At 40.5% G+C, this 20,459-nt stretch overlaps 1 protein-coding gene across 14 annotated transcripts in view; it reads right to left on the bottom strand.

Annotated features, from left to right (window-relative positions):
• FMNL2 (formin like 2) overlaps positions 1-20,459 on the bottom strand; it is a 268,077-nt gene that overhangs the window by 115,513 nt on the left and 132,105 nt on the right. For 13 of the 14 annotated variants that reach the window (XM_043525637.1, XM_043525640.1, XM_043525638.1 and 10 more), the window contains exon 2: positions 13,389-13,472. In XM_043525637.1, the coding sequence (XP_043381572.1) occupies positions 13,389-13,472 (84 nt within the window). Of the gene's footprint in view, positions 1-13,388; positions 13,473-19,775; positions 20,069-20,459 lie in introns of those variants that run through there. The other variant, XM_043525645.1, reaches the window with a different exon arrangement.

Raw genomic sequence — 20,459 nt, 5'->3', positions numbered from 1 at the left:
CGCTTTCCCCACTGTGCTCTACGAAGGCTGGTTTAACTCAAAGCACTCTACATCTGCAAGTGTAGCCATACCCAAAGTCCTTCTCAGCTTCCAAAGCAAGGGCGGCAATGGTTTTAACAAACACAGCTGTCAGGTCAGGTGACCTAAATAGGCCGTACCTTGAATTTGTTTTCTGTATGGACAATGAAGGCTTGCAGGTGGAACAGGTGTGAGTGTGCACTTCCTTATCCCCACCTCCCTGTAAACTAACACAAGCTGCACATTCCATATCTAGGTGCTCGGTCACAAGCAAGCCTACAGTGTTCGCTCAGAAAACCCAGAGCATTCTGACTTCATCACCTATTTGCTCTGATTTGGGTCGAGTTCAGTGGCTGAGAGTCTCTTCCACATCAGCAGGATATTTGGAAAGTAAATGTGTTTTGGGTGATGGGAAAGAAGGCATATTTGTAGCTTCTGACCCTTGACCATACTCTTTTAATTAAAGAACAAAGACATACCAAGACAAAGGGTTTAATTCAGAGCTGGTATAAGGAGGTACAGTTCCACTGACTTCAATGGAGTTGCACCTGCTTACACTAGCTCTGAAACTGGCCAGTAGAGTGTCATGAAATTAAGTATTTGAAACTTCAGTGTTTTTAAAAACCTTCTCTTCCTTAGAATTGTCTGTCTCTGTGTGTATACAATTACCTAGGAAATTGCTTAATCGTAGTTAAATTGCTGCTAATTGGAGCTGCTACCAGAATGTTGTGAAAAGCACTGAAGTAGACAGATGCAAGGAGTTAAGGGTATGTTTCCACATGATGTGCAGAGGCTTAGTCATGCAGCCTCCTCTAGTGTTAATGGAAGTCATCTATAAAGCTATGAACCACGCAGAACACATACCCCCAGCAACTGACTGTAAAGAAACAGAGATCACACGGATATAGCTGAACTAGAGGAAACCCTCATGGAAGTAGGAACACATTGTGTCCTAAGATGTTATGAAGGGCACATTTTTATAAAATGAAAAATAAAATAAACATATAAAATAAACTACTTTGAATAGCAAGATGTTAACTAATATTTGGGATGTATTCACTGTACCATTATTTTTTGTGTGCTCTTTACAGAGTGTTACTGGGTTGGATCACATTTACACTAGGCCCCTTTTATGTCACTTTGACAATAGGGACTTAAAGTGAGAGTAAAAGTCATTAAAAATTTAAAAGTAATGGACACCCATATCAACTCATGCTAAAGCCCTTCCCTTACCAGAGCAATGTAAAGGGGCCTTAATATAAATAAGAATCTGTCCCATTGTGCACTGCTGTACAGTTGCCACTTTTCAAGTGACAGGTGAAGTAGTGGTCAGCTATAAATCTAGAGATACTGTAGAGACTGAGTTTTAAAACTGGCCTCCAATGTTGTGCCTACGTTTCTATCTACAATTAATTCCAGGAAAAAATGTTAACAATGTACCATCAGATAGCTAGATAATCAAATGTCACCATTTGCAACTACAACTGAAGGAGCAAAATAGCAGGCACAAAATTGGAGGCCAGTTTTACAAATAAGGCAGGTAATTTACAAGTCATAAGGACAATTAGCACAAATTAGAGTGTATCCAATTCAATTCTTCCTGAAAATGAACAGTTTGAATCTTGAAAAGGGTCAGAATAATACCACCACAAGGCTTTTTTCCACATTAGTTTGAACAGTTTATTCCCTCTCTTCTTGGGAGTTCTTCATGGAGATATAGCTTGGATATGTTTAGTTTAATTCTCAAGAGCAGAGCTTTTATTCTTGGCTGCCTTGCACTTATTTAATAATCAGGCATTATATGTTAATACAAGCTTTTCCTAGCTGCCAATTTTAATATTTTTAGTCTTCTGAGACTAAACCAAGACACTTAGAGGACTTTAATTAGCAAATTTATTATCGTTTCCGATGCTGATCTTTTGTCTGTTTATTTGTTTTCTCAAAGTCTATCAATAATTATTCACCGACATAATCGTCTTTAAAACAGCAATGAATTTTTTTTTAAAACAGCTCCTTATTGTGCAAAGCACAACGGAATTCTTTGAGTTGAAAGACACGAAGTAAGTCATTATTAGTAACAGCAGGCATCAAACATGTTTCTTTCTAATCAATGATCAGTGGTTTGAAATGTTTACTAACCCTGAAGACATTTTTACTAGTCCATCAAAGTGCTTCCAGCCCTAGAAGGTCACAAGGGGTCAGACTTTAAAATCACACCATCCTGGCTATGACTTTCACCTTGCTTTTCCCCTGATTCAACTGTTTTATATTAGAAGCCATGTCACAAATTGATATAGTCAGAGACTAATGCTTTATAATATTTGCTATCTGAGACTCCAAGATGCATTCAAAATGCATAAAGCTTTGGCTTGTACCTCTCGCATTTATAAAAGGAAAGCAGCCACTAAAATTATGCCAGAATTTAAGTGAGAGGAAAAAGGCAAGACGCTAATCAGAACAACAGGATTTTATGAATTGATATTTTTCCTCTCATTTGATCTGCAAATGAATGTTTTACATTATTGAAAATCTGGGAATTACCTGCTTTCTGGACAGTGGTACATAACACACAGCTAACCATTCTGACTACAGTGTAACAGAACTGATCCAAAATTGAATACAGCAAGTTCTAGAAGCCAAACCAGTGTTATTTTCAATCCGTGAAATAATATTTTTGTGCACAACAGCACTTTATCATATTTTGGTTTAGTTCCTTACTTACCACTCCCATTTCACTTCAAAGAGACCTTTCAAATTTCATATGAATAAGAAGCATTGTTCATTTAAAGGATCCAGGAGAGGCAGCCACATATAATTGAATAACAACCTGCTAGCTTTTGGGCAGTTTGCCAACTTCATCATCTTCAATTCTTAGCGTTACATCTTCAAAGCAATGTGCAGCCAGCTATTTATTTATTTATTCATTCAACCTCAGCCTCCCCTCAGGACTATTATTCCCATTTTACAGATGGAGAAACTGAAAGGTTAAGTGACTTTCCCAAGGCCACACAATTAGTCACTGCCAGGATTAGAACTCAGGAGCTTCTGACTCTTGCTTTTGTGCCCAGGTTACTAAACCACACTCCTCTAATTCAACCGCACTCCTCTAATTGTACCGCAGGCTACAACTTAGAAATATGCTATCTGTATGCAAGTCCAATAAACATGTTTTCCAAGTGTTAACCCCAACAGATTCAAAATATCTCTGCATAGCATCTAAAAATGATTCATTTCTATTCAGATGAGAAAAAGTGTCTCTATCAGATCCCTGCTGACTAGAACACCTGCCATCTTCCTTTTAAATAGATAATATTAATTTAAATTCTCTAATCTCTGACATATTCTTGGCTTTGTGCCATGCCTGAGAAGACACAGTACTTAATTAAATAGTAGAGCAAAAGTTATGCCAATATATTATTTTCCTCTTTTCTTATGACCTTCTGAACCTTAGATCTTGAGCTTTTCTATTCCAATGAGTTCTCCATTAAATACAATTCATGCAGTGGCTTTATTTCAGGCTTTGTCTTCATTTTAAATATCTTTATCACAGTCTTTAATCCACCCAAGAAAATAATTTTTCTTAACTCTGTTAGCTGATGATTGTAAAGAGTTTGGTTATACTCTGAGAAGCTGTTGCCTAAAAATAATATCCTGCGGTCCTGTACAGTAGAAATTCACTAACCTGCACTAAGGGTTTGATCCAAAGCCTTGTGCAGTCAATGAAAAGATAGCCATTATTAACTTGAGTGGGTTCTGGATTGGACTCTCAAGGATGAGGTCTGCCAGGGACTGTTGAGGTTTATGGAGCAGCAAAGTACCAGCCCACCAGTCAACTGTAAGTGCTCTACTCATATTTCAAGGCATTACTGGCTATCAGGGAAAAGGCAGGAGGTTCAGTGGTGTTAACCTGGGGTGGGGTTAACACACTGGCCCAACAGCAAAATCTCATTGGTCTGTGCTTCAGTGAGTGGCACCCCCAAAACTCCATACGCATAGAGGATTTGATCTTTGTTGACATTCTACTGTATATGTTTTCTACCGAGACTGAAAACTCAGCCTGTGATCTGAAAATCAGGGTGGGTTCTTTTCTGGCTTTCACAGCATCACCAGTAATAAAGATTCTGCAACAAGAATTTCACTGGCAATATGACTGCTGCTGAACAAGACGGAATGGAATCAAGCTCACTTGTCTGCAGCTATGCTAACTCTGCAGAGATAACAAGAGCAAAAAGCTGGTTTGTCAATAAAGTAAGTAGATGTGAATCACAGACTGACAAAGAAATCAGAAAACTAGATGGGAGCTTGCAATGAATTATAGCGATAAAAACAATAGATGCTACACTAGTTTTCTATGCAGATGCATCACAACATGGAGTACTGATGGTACATCAGTTTCTGTAGAATTTGATATTTTATTAAAGAAATATTAAGGCGTGTATTTACCTTTCAAATAAGAGCCTACATTGAGGCAGTTGCACATACCCCTAGAGACTTGGTTTACTCAGTCAGAAATTCTCTGTGCAGCCTAAGAGAGCACATGTTAGAGTGGGAGCTCCAGCAACTATTAACAGAGTGCAGTGCGTGTTCCTCTTGTGGTGACTCGATTCCACTAGCTGATGCAAAAGGGAGAACGATGATCGTTGCTTGAATCCCACCCCCTTAGAACTTTTTAGCACCAGTAGATGCACTGATTGTGTCAGTTCCCTGTGCAGGGATGGACACGTGCCATTTCCTTCTTGCACTTGTGCATAGCGCTATGCCACAGTTTCTAGTGCTTATGACTACAAACACAAAACGGTTGCCTGAACTCTGGGATTCTGCACTGTCTGACTGACACTAAGACAGTGCTTTTCACAGGACATTCACATTCTTCAGCTACCACAAATGACAGGTTAAAAAACATTGTACCCTTTCGCTCTCTCTATATTTCCACACACACATACTCCCCTCACCCCATCCCATTTTTGGCTATTAATAGTTGCTGTCAACACAAATATGTTTCCAAAATAAAAATGTATATGGCAAGGGGTTTAAAACTATTTGAACTTATTTTTTTACCACATGTACTTAGAATTTAAAATTTAGATTCAGCTCTCCAAAACTTAAGAGCAGAAATGTAAGCCAGTTTGTAACTTCATGCCATATAGTCATCATCAGTTCCTCTCACTGCAATCCCAGAGATTTATAATGATATAAAACAAAGCTAATAGATGACAATGGGATCTATCCTACCTTCAGTATGCATGTAACTCATATTAACATCAACAGCACCTGTTAACCTGCAATGAGGGAAGCAAAATCTAACGATTCTAGTCAATCCTTATTTATCAGCTATGTAGCCAGTAAATTATCTTATCCTGAACTTTCAGTAGAACGGTAGGTTTTTTATACTAATGCTTAAAGACTGTGGAGTGGGGGTGCTACATACAATTTATTAATTATTATTATATATTTATTTTATAGTGCCAAAAATGGTGCTATGCACTTCACAGAAGACAAACTGGGACATTCCTTGCCCCAAAGATCATACCATCTACATTTCAGACATGACATATTGAGTGCCCAAGAAAAATTGCAGGGAAGTAATGAAATGAGGAAGAACACAAATTACCCCAGCACAGCCATGTGGATAATCTGCTTGTGTGTTTTAACTTCTTGGGGGATGTAAAGTTGTCTGTTTGAATAAGTAATCAAATAAAGACACAACACAGTGAATATTATTGTCTCGGTTCTTGTGGCCATCTTGGATACAACTCATAGAACAGGTAAAGAAAAATTGTTGAATGTATTGTCCAAACTCTTGAGATTACACACGTGATCGTAGGAATCCAAGCCTGTCATTAATTAACACGCCACCCACACACAAGCCTCCCATTGACTTTATTGGGATACCTGCACATGAAACAATGGCACAAACATGCCCTAAGGGAGTAAGGGCCTGACTGTTTTTGCCTCCTCTGTGTGTGTGTGTGCGCGCGTGTGCATAATAGAATGTCTCTTTTGCCTGGTGAGAGCCAGCGATGAAAACCCCCTGGCCCACCTGTGACAGAGGACATCAGTGCCTCCAAAGGAGCCCCCCTCACTCCCGGGTACAGCCAGTGTTCAGTAAACATTCACGCAGCACTGACTGCCTTGCCAACACTAGTGTCTCTCTAAAATCCCTTTCCTCAACAATGTTATCAAGGAAATATTGGCCACCCTACTTCAACAGCAACTATTCGATATACCAGCAGATCATGACACCATCCTATCTCAAGGGACTGTTGACCCACCTCAGGACCTTGCCTGGGTGGATGGAATTAGCTGCACTCATTCTTCTCAAATAGATCTCAGATCGCATGATGGGCAGCTGCTCCTTGTCCCCCATAAAGTCTTACAGGCCTAAATCCTGTCACTTCTATTTTTTCGTATACTATATGTCAAACCATTGGAGTGGACGCTCCAAATGCTATGGGCCACAGTCCTATCAACGTGCTGATGTCACACAGCTCTACAACATCTCATCAGGTGTGGACAATGCTGGTTCCCCATTATCACAGTGTCTGAAGGAACACCTTGAAAAGTACTTGGTTCAATCCAGTTAAGACAGGCCATTAGGAAGAGGGAGAGGGAACTAGAGTCTGGTCCTTTGGTGAACATTATATACATCAACAAAGGCAACAGAAATACAGACAGGCAAAATCTGGAAAATAATGGCAGTGATTTTTAAAATGAACGACGGGTGAATCTGCTCTCAGTGAAGAACTGCTGGATAACTTTTAATTGGGGAGTTGAATGTTGCCTGAACAAAACATTACAGTGAATTGATTTCATTTACCTGGGAGTGATCACAGTATGACACATACCAGCTGGACAAAGTTGCTCTGAAACTGACTCAATCTAGAGTTTTTCAAGCTACTATGTTGGTACAATATCCTGGCATGGTTGCTGCAGGGAATCCTAGTATGGCAGATGAACCATTCAGCACTAACTGACATGGCCCTAAGAGAATCTGAACTTAAGTCACCAACAATTCCTATAAGCATTAAACCATTCTCAGAGTTTCCTTAACTGTGGTCCTGGGTGCTCTCATAATACTTGGAGACAGTTATTTATACTTATTATTTATGTCTCATAGTTAAAAATTTAAGACCTATATTGGTAGCAAAAGGAAATGTCAGAGTTCTATATTTTCCCTATCAGTAGGGTCCTAAGTAGAACTTGATGCTTCTCTTATTCACCTGAATCTGGAAAAGAGACTTAATCTAAAACAAGGAAGTCATGTCACTTCCAATATCCTTTTGCTTCCTAAAATATTCAGTACATCTTCTGCCTTCGGAACCTACATGCTCCTTTGTTTACTTGTATCATCCTTAGTATTAATGTAAATTAAGTAACTACACAGAGTACAAAGAGAACAGAGCCCAGAATCATTGACAGTTTCAGAGCCCTGCACCTTGTAAAACAGTCATTTGGGGTCTGATATGATTTGACAAACAATGGTTGCTTACTTGGTTGGTTTCAGTGACTGAAAAGATTGCTCAGTGAAATTTTAAATCAAAGTCTTGCCAACTGCAGAGTTTCTCTTTCATTTTGAACATGGATTTAGTGCCAATGATAGGTGTTCGCCTGGCTACCCTAGCTACTGATGTCCTCTGTACTAGATGACGTGCAGTAAGGGTACTGCACACTTTCAGCACCAATGTCCTTCGCTCTAATCTGAATGAGGGGTCAGCTCTGTTCAGTCGTTGGTCTCTCTATTAAGATGAGCAGCCAGGCTAATGCTATTTTCTCCTGTGTGTCCACTGGGAAATGAAATGACAGCATCAACCTGTGTCAGATGGTGATAACTTTTGATCACTAACGATCTAGGCCAGATTTCAGCAGGTGATCTGAGTGGAAGGATGTGTTTCCACCTTTACCAATCTGCTGAGCCATCAAGCCAGCAGCACTTCTGTTAGGGACTAGTCAATCTATGTGAATTCTTCAGATGCTCTGTAACAAGTTAACAATACTAACTTCCTCCTGTCATGTCAGTGGAACAGGAAGCATCTGACTTCTCCACCAATGTGTATGCTTAACCTCAACTCAATGTCTGGTGTTTACAGAATGACTTTTAATCCATTTCATTTTGTCAAAATGACTCGGATAAATGAAATCTTACACATTTATAATGTAACACTGCTTACTGGGTCAATGTTATACGACCGTGTCTTAAAAATAACTCATTTTTTAATCACAACAGGTTTCTTTGAAAAACTTTGATTCCCTTGTACAAAAAGGAAATAGTAATAATCTGGTTTTAATGTAAATGTGAAGTCTCCAATAAATGGAGCTTCTCTGCCTAAAAATGGGCATCTGCAAGAAATGAAAGAAAAGAGACACCAAATATATTAGTGCTCGGTGTGAAGAAATCATGAAAACTCTGCTGCCAAAGAGTTAATGGCTTTCCAAGGCAATACACAGCAAAAGAAGTCATTTTTCAACTACCCTTCCGTGATCAAACAACTAAACAGAGGTTCAGGGCTTATCAGCTACTTATTTTAAATAATCAGTAATTATCAGGCAAAAAGAAATCACAATCCATGCTCAGCCTCCACCACAATCAACCTGCCTCTCAGTTTTTCTTTATCCGTAAAATAGACTTTGAACTCAATAATCCATCTGAGAGCTGAACTCAACATGCAGAAAATACCCTTTAAAATAATCTTGTCTGAACAATTCTGCCACTTGTGATGACTGATGGCGCCTTTAAAACAATGCCCAGGCCGTGGCTAAAGGGTAACTGGGTACTTGTAGTCTAGTCTCTAACGTTCAGGGCTTTAAATGTCAGTCACTGATCTGTGTTGATGTTGCAGTTAAGCTATCAATCTATTCCAAAACCTACCGTGATTCATGGAAAGAATAGTTTCACATCATTTCCCTTTAAAAGATTCATAAAAAAGTAATTGTACAGAGGTCAGAAGCCAAGATGCAGGAGGTGTGAAAAGGAAGGCTGGGTTCCAGAAAGTAGTGTCAAGGTGAAAATAATTGAGTATGAACTTTAGATCTTTTATCAGTAACCTCAGCTCAGGACAGAAGGCTTAATAATTAATTTTGGTTTTAGAAATGAAGTAGATTATTTATTTTAAAGAGAACACATAAGGCTTGTTCAATGCAAGTATAAAGGGGAATAAATCCTTCCAGGGTTCTTCTGTGATTATAGATCTTATCTTAATACCGAGAGCATTTTAATGGCTCTGATTTGTTTACTTTTGTGCAGCATAGTGTAAAGACATCAGCTTCTGAGTGTGGACTCTCTTTGACACACGAACTTTGGCCAAGGAACATGCCGAAGTGGTTCTCATTTCCCTGCGGTAATAACCAGGAATGAAATCCTGGCCCCACTGAAGTTAAAGGGTGTTTTGCGATTGTCTTCAATAGAGTCAAGGATTCACCCTAGATCTGAGAGAAATGGGATTTGATTTTTCAAGTTTTGTAAAAACTATTTTCTGATTTGAGTCCCCAGTGATTTAAATCTCCTTTTGAGCTTCAAGTTACAATCAACACAAAATTTTAAAGTGAAGCTTAGCCGAAGCATCAAATCTGGCCTGGTTTCAGGTGAAGCTACCATGCTCTCCACCCACAACTCCATGTTGAGCCAAGCTCACTGGAAACGAGGCCCCAGCTCACTCCAATCAAGACCCCATCTTGCTCCAAAAAATTGATGAACCTCAGAGAATCTCTCTGTGAACCTGCACCGTGTTGGTAACAAATCCTTAGAACAGGAGCCTTTTGGTTAAATACTTCCCTGATATTGGGTTTCATTACAAAAACAACACTGACTCACCAAAATAGTTAATCTTGGTGGCAGTCCTGTGATTTTCAACCAATCATTGCCTTCCTTGTAGACCTCCTACTTATCCTTTCTCTGTTACTCCACATACCACCAACAGCTTCAAATACAGAAGTCACCCTGGCTTGGAAGTGAGCCTTCTCTGAGACTGCCATGTCATGCGAGAGCGAGCCATCAGGGGCATGAAAATGCTTTGTAACATGTTCCCCACCATCCCCACAACATTTGTGTCCCCTTCACAGTATTCTCAGCCCAGAAACCTGAAAAGGCCTATAAGTCCTGACCCTCCCACAGGATTGCAAAACTCTAATATTTCCTAAGCCTTAGGGCAGCCTACCAAATGCAAAAAACTTTATCACCTTCCCTGTTATCTAACTCAGACCATTCCTGATACCCAGCTTCCTTCTGTTTAGCCTCCACAATAAGGAATCTCCAAGGCTAGAGGATTTGCAGCTAGAAACTGGAGCTTTTTATTTCTCTTGTGTCAATCCTTCCCCACCACTCTCCCTTAGATGGTCTCCTGCCCTAGACAGTGCTGTTCTGGTCCAGAAAAAGGAACATCCTCCAATCTTTTCTCTAGGCTTGTAATCATCAATTAGAATCAGATCCCCCAAAGAAGATGTCACCTCACTCAGGTGGCCACTTGCACATTCCTGGAATTCTGGACATTCAGGTACCCTCCAGGAATGGCATAGGCATACCCCTGCCAGTGTGGCCACGCCCCTTCCAGCATGACCTTGTATTCTAGGTCATGATGGCCAGGGCACATGATTTTGAAAAGCATGCCACCCCGCCTTCCCATCGCACGAACAGTGTATGTGAGGTCACACTGGCAGGGGCAGAGAGGTGTGCTATCCATTACAGCATCTGATACCAGACAAAACCATGTCTGGTTTTGTCTCAGAACTGTCTGGGAGACAAATATTACAAAAGCAGGACTGTGCGGTTTAAAACCAGATGAGTGGCCTAATGACACCTCATTTCTCCAAAACAATTAGCTGTAGCAAATGATGCAGCAGCAGGAAACCTTCTTACCCTACCACCTCTTCAGGAATCATGAACATCTTGTCAGCAATTCTCCCATGGCCTTTGAGCCCAGGAACTCTGATACTCTTAGTAACTCTTAATTTTACTCCTTGTTCAGTGAACTAGCAGCAGGGAAGACTCTTTTAGCATGGCAGGAGAAGGGCCTACATGGCTCAGAAGATTTATAATAATACAGAAACAGAGAAATTGCTATACTGGATCAGAACCAAGGTCCCTCTATCCAATATCCTGTCTCTGGCAGTGACCAGTACCAGATGCCTCAAAGGAAGATATAAGAAACCCAGCGTAGGCAGATGTGAGATAATCTGCCTCTTCAAATAAGGATGAAACTAGCGGTTCTCCAATGTTGTTCATAAATCAGACACGCTGTAAGAAGAAGTTCATTTTATGGAGTCACTTCTCTCCATCCAGTTTCCCACTGTGTGTTTCTTAAAATATTTCATAGGCACATGACCAGGAAATGCGCCATAAAACACTTATAAACCACATAGTCTGAGAACACTGCTCTAATCTAGGGCTTTCCTCCTTCAGGGCATTACTTCAAATCCAGCACAGGACTGTATGGAATGAAAGTTGTTAATTTCTTAGGCAGTTATGTTAAGTCACTTACTTTTTTCTTTTTAACTAAAAAGATGAAAAAATGGCATAGAGTAATGAAGGATGTCAATAAAAAACAGCAGTTCATGTTCTGCGTCAATTAAAATTGAAAACATACTACATACAAAGCCTATTCATGGGAGAATGTGTCTTAACCTGGTGCCATAATTATGCAGACAGATACAAACATTTCATGCACCATATGCTGTACTACGCTCTCATTACAGACGTTTGCCTCACGGCTGCTCTAATTTACACTGACTGGTAATCACTCCCAAGGTGATGTCAGGGCAGCTAGGGAGCTGTGGCAAACAGCATTTCAGTCACATGCCTCTAGTACTCCAATGCAGGCCCCCTATGAGGGATGCACCCAGGAAGTGGTTGCATAAAGCCAGCTATTCTGACTCTATTCCACTTTCTGATTTTCCCAATTAAGAGAATCAGCAGCAGCTCATTAGGACAGCTCAGTGACTTCTCTGTGCCATCACTATCCGTTCAATGGAAAGGGACCTATCTTGGCTGAGAATCTGACCCAGTGTATTTTAAATAGAGTGATGAAAATGTGCCACTAATTACTGGGATTTTCCCTCATGTTTCCTGTGCTGTATGTCACCACCTGTCTGTCTCAGCTCTGTTATCTTTTTATCTATAGACTTCAAAACTTATGTGAAGTGGCAGCAGCTGTGTACTGTAAATGTATGACCAGCTCTAAGCCATTTGATATGGCTGCTTCCTTCTTCCTCAATCTTGTACAGGTGCAAAATGACTGCATAATACCACAGATGAATCTCACAATTCATTACTTAAACTTTAACGGTACATGCTCTAAGCAATAATCCTTGAGAACAGTAGTTACTTACAGTAGATTAAGCAATTTACTGCAGTGTTTCAGTAAGCAGTAATTTTAAGTAGCACAATACTTTAAATGTTTTGTATAGAATATTCAAGGAACACCAGGAGATGGCCCTGTATTGCAATTTACTTCAAGATAATCTGACTTTTTAACACTCTACCCCACTGGGGGATATATGGGAGATGTCCCACAGAGCTTTTTACTATCCTGTCCATGATCCATCAACATGATTAGAGATTCTCCTGAATTCTCACTCTGGGTGCCTACACCCTAACTTTTTCTCTGTGGTTACATCTTTACAGTACATCTTATTCTTTCACCCCAAGCTGAACGGAATCCGGATTTGTGTTATTAGCAATGACTGTGTAAATTACAAGGCGATTTAGGTGTTAGCTCCGAAATCTATGTCCTGCCATTTTTCGCTTCTTTGTTCTTTAAATATTTTTTTTTCTATTCCTTTGTTGTTGCAGAGCCAACATGTTAACGATCATATGCGATTCTCAGGGCTGTGCTGACAAAACAGTGAAGCTAGTGCACAAACACTTCTTGGCATATGGTGCTGTTTAAGTTGAAGTCGTTCAACTGGAAATGAAGAAATAGTTCAGCTCCATAAGCATTCATGCTTTGCTGAGGGTGATACGTGTGATCGCGGTTTTGTGAACTGAACCCCCCTCATTTCACATAGACCAAGAGACAGTAATAATTTGGGGCATCACTAATCTAGGTCAAATTCAAACCAGAGGCCTAAGGGTGAAGAAAGGTCACTCTCCTTAAATCTATGCCACATTAATGTTAATGTCATCCAGCACACAGGGAAATATGCAAATAGAACAGAGTAAGATCAGATGGGAAAGAAATATTATTCAATAGATGGGAAAGAAGTATTATTGGATAGCTTCTAAGGGATGCTAGAAACAATGGAGCATAAAGCCAAAGAAAGGAAAAGCCATAGAAAAAGTTGTCCTTGACAGTGCCCCCCTTAAAGATAGGGACAAGGAAGAAACCTGTCTTGTGCCCTTAATGACTACAATGCTAAAAACCCTTATGGCTCCCCTTTACCTGATCACAGATCAACTCCCATTTCTTCTCATTGTCATACTGCCGAAGTAACCTGGCTTTGTCGGGTGGCAAGTTCATTGCATTCTGTGGAGAAAGAAAAAACAAATGTAAGAGACTGCAACAGGCTTAGCACTGAGAGAGGTCAGACATGAGCAAACCAAGACAACGTGACTGTGGTGATTTAATGGTATTATTTGAATTCCTTATGGCACACTTAATCACATTCCACAGAGGCCCTTTAAACCTCAGCCATGGAGCTTTGTCTGAAGAGGCAGGAGGAGACAGTGCACTGCTTTTTAAAGGCATTATTTCTTTCAAAGGCATAATACTTCCTGGTGTTGGAAGAAGCATGGCACAGATGGGGTCTTGTTCTCCCAGCCCAGCTATCCTGAAGTGCAGGATTGCACAGGGCCATGTTACTAGTGCAAAAAGCACTAGCTTCCCAGCACACATGCACCTTGCACCATCTCCTTGACAGAACAAGGAGTAATGGTCTCAAGTTGCAGTGGGGGAGATTTAGGTTGGATATTAGGAAAAACTTTTTCACTACGAGGGTGGTGAAACACTGGAATGCATTACCTAGGGAGGTGGTGGAATCTCCTTCCCTAGAACTTTTTAAGGTCAGGCTTGACAAAGCACTGGCTGGGATGATTTAGTCGGGGATCGGTCCTGCTTTGAGCAGGGGGTTGGACTAGATGACTTCCTGAGGTCCCTTCCAACCCTGATATTCTATGATTCTATCTCCCCAATCCCGCACACTGGCAAAGGGGAAGGCGCAATTTATCCCCACACTGGGAGATTTCAAAAGGCTTGTTTTGTAAGAAAGATCTTGAAATGCCATTGAAACGATATTTTATTTGAACAGCAGGACAATATTTGGGTTTTAAAATGTCTCTGCGTGCAACCTTAACTAGATAATTTATATCCTGCAGATATGAGCACTGTCCATAGTGATATAGCACCATTCACATAAAGAAAATATAATGAACTAGAAACCATGGCTGACAACCTGCAATAAAGATTAAGAGTGTATGGAAAAGGTGCAGGGTAGACTAAGCCTATCATCATCACCTCCTTTGATGGTAAAAAAAATGTCCTTTGATATCTATTTGTTAGGTATTGGTTGAGGCTGATTCACAGAAGTACAATTACTAAGTACATTTACTCAGTATTCTGCATCAGCACAGGGACTGCAATGGATGCCAGCATCAAACGGCTTTAAATCATCCAGGAGTGAAGCAGTAAGACAATATGTTGGCAAACAGATAACAAAACATTCAGCCCCTGAGCTGTACAATTTCACAATTTATGACTTTATCAAACCTCCCATTATACTGAAACAAACCTATCCTTAGGATTCCTCAAAACACCCTCCAGAGTCTGCATTCTGCCCTTAGTTATGCCTGTGAAGCCCCACTGACGTCACTGTCGCTGGAGAACCATAACTGAGGGCAGAGTTCAGAAGGCAGGATTGTGTAAGTTGCTGTAACTCAAGGAAAAGTAGCTGCCAAAGCCAGCTGAGACTGCCAGGTGCAATTTCCTGAACGCTATATGGCAAGCTATATGCTGAAAACTTAAATGAGCCCTAGCAACGGCAGGCTAAGGACTAATGGCAGAGTGTGTCTTTAATAGCCACATATGAATACAAGCTGGAGTGCAACTTCAGTGATCTCTTAAATTGGAGTTGAAATGCACCTTGAGCATAATCTAACAATTGTACTTACATCTAAATGGGCTCAATGATCCATAGCTAAACTGCTTAAGAAAAGCGGGCATGTAGCTTTCATATCCATGTACCAAGCCTAATCCAAGGAATTCAGACTGCGATCCTCTTAGAACAAGCATTGCGTAGTCTGTATGATTGGACAGCGTCCAGCGCACACAGCTGGCAGTCAATTAACAACAACTGTAAGGGTTACATGCAAAATATTAATACCTCATGCTAATGTATTTAGAGAGGACAGCTAGACAAGAAAGCTTAACTTGCAATGGTCTGTGGATCAATATATCTGACAAAGATTTCTTAGGTCCTTTCTCCCTGTCTCATCATTACATTCCTGTCAAAGGAAAGCTGCTTTCACAACTTACGTATATCAAGTGCTGATTCCTTCTTGCCTACCACATCACAGTAACATAACATTACCTTCTGCATCATGATAAGGACTTTTTCTCTTACGTTTTCATAGCAGATTGTATGACTTGCCCTTTTTACAGTAATTACAGTATCTGATTCACTGTACTGAAATAGTGTAACTTTGCTAGCATTACTGTTCTGTACCTACCTCTTCCAGTCTACCAAACAGCACGTCTACAGTTACCCTGCTTATTAAGTCTCCAGTTTAGCAATCTGTAACACCTGAGGTGTAAGGTTCCCACCTCTTGTCTTCCCCAGTACTTGTAAGACCTTATCAAACTCCTCCGCACCCCTGGATTCTGAGAGTCAGCCAGCACCTTTGCTAAAAGCAGTGAAAGCACATGCAGAAAGAGTGACTAATTCCCTTAACTTTTCCATTCAAGTTAAATGTGATTGGAAGTTTCTCTGATTACTGGAAATGCTCTGGCTACCTGACAGACACCCCTTGTTCTGTTTTACCCTTTATGTGATCTAGATAGAACCACTGATAAGAGTGAAAGAAACGTCTGCTTGGTTCATCCAATCAGAGATTCTATATTTTGTAGATGTACTTACTATCAGTCTCACAAATGACTTACCTAGTCCCATATTGGGTGAGAAAGCCTCCCTTGAGAGTCCATTACACTGTTCTGCTATAGCAAACCCTTTTCTTCCCTTAACCTGTGGCCATTGCTCCTTGTCTTATCTTTCTTCATATTGTTACCTTGATGATTTTATTTCCCCATGATTCTACTCTTCTCTCATATATCTTATCCTCCAATTCACATATCATTTTATTGCTCTTCTTGATATTTTCTCTAAGTTATTTTAAAATATCTTTTCTACATCAAAATTACATTTCAAGACTACGAATGGCTGCAAAGTTAGGCAAAGAATCACTATTACGTGCAACCATACCACGTCAGGCTGTGATGCGATTAGATCTAATCAGCTCTTCAGGCCAGACTGATACTTGGATAGGAAACCTGCCTGGAAAACCCAGGCACTAAAGGACGTTGAGCTGGCAATTCAGCAGACAACACTTTTGCCTGTGAGTGGGAACTCAATCATGGCCATCCCATGGCATGGGGAGAGGAGTTGAGATGCTGTCTTTTGGAGAGTTGCCATTAAAGATCCCCTCTCCCTTTTGGTATTTGCAGGAATGTCAACCCTGGTATCTTGGCCAAATTCCTATGTGGTACTGACATTCTGCCCACTTCCAATCCCCTTGTAATTTCTGTTGGACATGGTATTCTTCACTCTGTCTCCTAAACTGCTGTGTGTTATTACTATGTGTTTTCAAACACTTACTACATTTCACTCTAGAGATTACTGCACCACACTAGAAGGTAAAGTGATTCCTCGAGTCCTTCTCTGCAGTCAGGACCAAATCTTCCTCACCTTCTTCAGATGAGAGTGAGGTGAGGCTGACTAGCAAACTGCGTAAGCAGCTGTTTATGATTAGTACATCTCATTTAGGAAAAAGGTTTTAAGCAGCTTTGAGATCTGTTTACATGAAAGTCGCTGTCGGCTGGTGAGCAGAACCACGAGTAAGGGAAGCTGAATAACATGCTCACCAGCAGTAGTTTCAATTCCTTTGCATGGGCTTTCTCTTACTGATTCATAAACAAAGGATTCCAAACAAAAACAAGCTGCTCACAACAGTGGGTCCCAACTGTCAGAGACAGTTCCAGCTTCTTAGCCAGCTGGAAAAGGAAAGACAACTCTCCCCTTAATTAGCCCGCACCACAGCCCTAGCTACCTTTCTATCCCTTCTCCTGATCACCGTTGTGACAGGCAGGGAAAGGCATGCTTTGGAGCTAGTGCGACACCTTTCTACTTTGACACAGACACTATTTAAAGGCAAGTTCTTTACCATTATCTCTTCTGCTTTATATGTGAATCATCATGAAAATAGCAAGGGCTTTCTTCACAAATGCATCAAATTGCACTGCTTTAATGGAGACTGTTACCAACTCTCATTCCACATAATCTCAGACTCACTGCTTTCCAGATAGCCCTCTCCCAGGCTTCTATCTTACTCCCTCCCCCTATGTTTGGGGACTCCATTTGTTATGACAGGTCTACACTACAGACCTATACAGGTATAACTACATTGCTCAGGGGAGTGAAAAATTCACCCCCGTGAGTGACATCATTATCCCGACTTAACCTCCCGTGTAGACAGCGCTATGTCAGCAGGAGAGCTTCTCCCATCAACATAGCTACTGCCTCTCCGGGAGGTGAATTAACTATACCGACGGGAAAAGCTCTCCTGTCGGCATACAAGTGTCTTTACTAAAGTGCTACAACAGTGCAGCTGCACCAATAAAGCGCTGTACGTGAAGACAGGCCTTTAAATCAAATCTTACTACAGAGAACTAAACTAATCTTTCCTGCTCCCTCTGAAGTTCAGTTCTGCTCTCCTGCTCTTTCTTTGAGTACTTTGAGCAAATTCTGACCTTGATTGATTTATCCCTCTCTCTAGATTGTTAATGAATGTATTAAATAATAGTCATCCAAATGCTGCCCTCTGCAGCACCCCAGCTGATACTGTTCTGCACTTGGAAGTCTTTCCATAAATAACTGATCCCTATTTCCTGTTAGACAACCAATTTCTAATACATGTTATGGCATTTTTATCTAATTGGCAGCAATTCAATTCCTTTACAAGTTTATTGGGTGGCACTATATCAAATCTCTTCCTGAAATCCAAATGCACTATATCCATTGCATATCTTTTATGTACTAAATCAGTAATTACAGCAAAGAAGGGTAATAAATTGGATTGGCATGACCCTATAACTTGCAGTAATTGTGACTGTATTAATAATTAACATGAATGAAGAGTCTGTATTTCGGACCCTTTTTCTGTTCCTTATGGTTAAGTGGAATGACTCACATAAGGCTGCTGGTCATTTCCTCTTTTTCTAACCACTATGAATTTCACAAACATCAGCATCACTTTTCAGCTCAGTCAGAGGACTGCGTGCTTCATTATGGTTTGGGTTATTTCACTTTCCATTTTTATCCCCAAATTAAAATCTATGATCTCATCATTATTGCATCAGTAACTATCCTATTCATGGTAAAATCTAAACTAAACCTGACTCTTAGCACCCCTGTGTTTGCCTTCTCTGTTACAGTCACCTCATCTCATTCAATCATTTCACAGAATCGCGATACAGTCCCTGGGTCTGATTTTCCATCGTCCTACACTGTGTGTAATCATTAACACCAGCCCAAAGTGGATATGCAATGCTACTAAATCAGACTGATGGTGTTTTACACCTACTTTACACTCGTTTTGCGCAGCTGTAAGTTACTACACAGGCAGCAGTGCAATGGAGAATCAGGTCCTGATAGTATCTAACAGCAGCTGTTTTTTACTTTCACCTTTCTATCAACATGATGATATCTTGCCTTTACAGAGCGTCATGAAATAAAAAGCTTTGTGGAGATCACCTGCTGCTATGCAGAGAAGAGCATAGGCCTGCTTTATAATCAAAGTACTTGGATTGCCTTTCGAATGACATAACATCAGCTCATCCGACTGTATTTGATCATTCCGCTTTACCATGCACTTTCTTATTCATCAAGGGAGACTAGAGGTACTCGTCCACTGACTGAAACTGTAAAACTGAATACCATTAATTGAGCGTCTGCTCCTGTGAAGGACCAGTGTGTTCTTTCTCCATTCGTTTTCTCCAAAAGGTTCATGGCAGTATAAAGTTCATCCTTTCTCTAAGGTCACATGTTCAAGTCATCTATATTCAAAAGTGTTTTTAGAATCAATAAAAAGGCAAACCACAATATTTTTTTCTCCACATCTGAAAAAGCAATGTGAAATTTGTATACCCTGTATCTTGAGATGGTGGATGAGATTTCTGATTCCCCAAATACACCTACAAACAGAACCCTGGAACATAACACTTTCAAATAGCTGCAACTGGATCCCATACTGCATAGAGCTGCCTTCAAGGTCTGGCTTGCCAATCATATTTTGGCTCCCAAAACACATAACTTCTCTTTTTCCCCATAAATTCCAAAATTATTCATGTCTATTGCTAAGTGCCAAATAATGTAGGTAAGGTTTCTATTTCGTTTACTCTAGATTCACAGTATAAAAACCAGAACTTAACTTAATTAAATCAGCAGATGGAAAACTGGGGGCGAATGCTAGGAAATCTACTAAGTATGGAAATGCTGAAGAGTTAAAAATAAAACCAATAGCACATCATAGAAATATGCATTATTTAGCCTATGAAACTAACCTCAATTATATCCAAATTGTCACTGCAATGTGAGTCCAGATGATTTGGTAACAGCACTGCATACTAAGTGTTGTCAAGATTTAGTCTCATTCCAGTCAAATATATTTCATACAATACAGCTTTCACTTGACTATTCCACAATGGTTTCATGTTTCAACATGACCGTGGTAAACCGAGCAACATTCAAAAGGAACAAAAGGATCCAGTGCCTGACTAGCTTTGTTTCAGCTTTGTATCCATGTGGCTCCGTTCCAGCTTTTACACCAGAACCCAGGGCACTGTATCCTGAACAGCAGTCTCCAGAGGCATTTTGCCTGCCCAAGTCACAATATCCCTACCAGCCATGATCAGAGGCAATGTAACCCCTTGAAAGGAGGTTACATGTGCTCCATTTGCACTTGATCTCCTCTGCAGGCTGGTATCCATGGTCCCACCCCAACTTGCCACTTTTGTGGTGCTAGACTGTTGTTCCTAGGGCTGTTGGAGCTATACCACCTCTGTCCCTGAAAGCTTGCAGTGCCAGGGCCAAGATTGAGCTCAGATGTTCAGATACTACAATGATGAATTCAATATAAATGCTGAGACAGACAGACTGACTGTCCCTTGTGCATCTGTGTAAGACAGAGGGAGTATTTCTTGTTCTCTCTTTGCTTCTGATCCTCCTGCACAGGCGCAAAGCTATCC

The sequence above is a fragment of the Chelonia mydas genome, chromosome 11, assembly GCF_015237465.2.
Source record: "Chelonia mydas isolate rCheMyd1 chromosome 11, rCheMyd1.pri.v2, whole genome shotgun sequence".
Lineage (NCBI taxonomy): Eukaryota > Metazoa > Chordata > Testudines > Cheloniidae > Chelonia > Chelonia mydas.
This window is presented reverse-complemented; position numbering and strand designations above follow the sequence as displayed.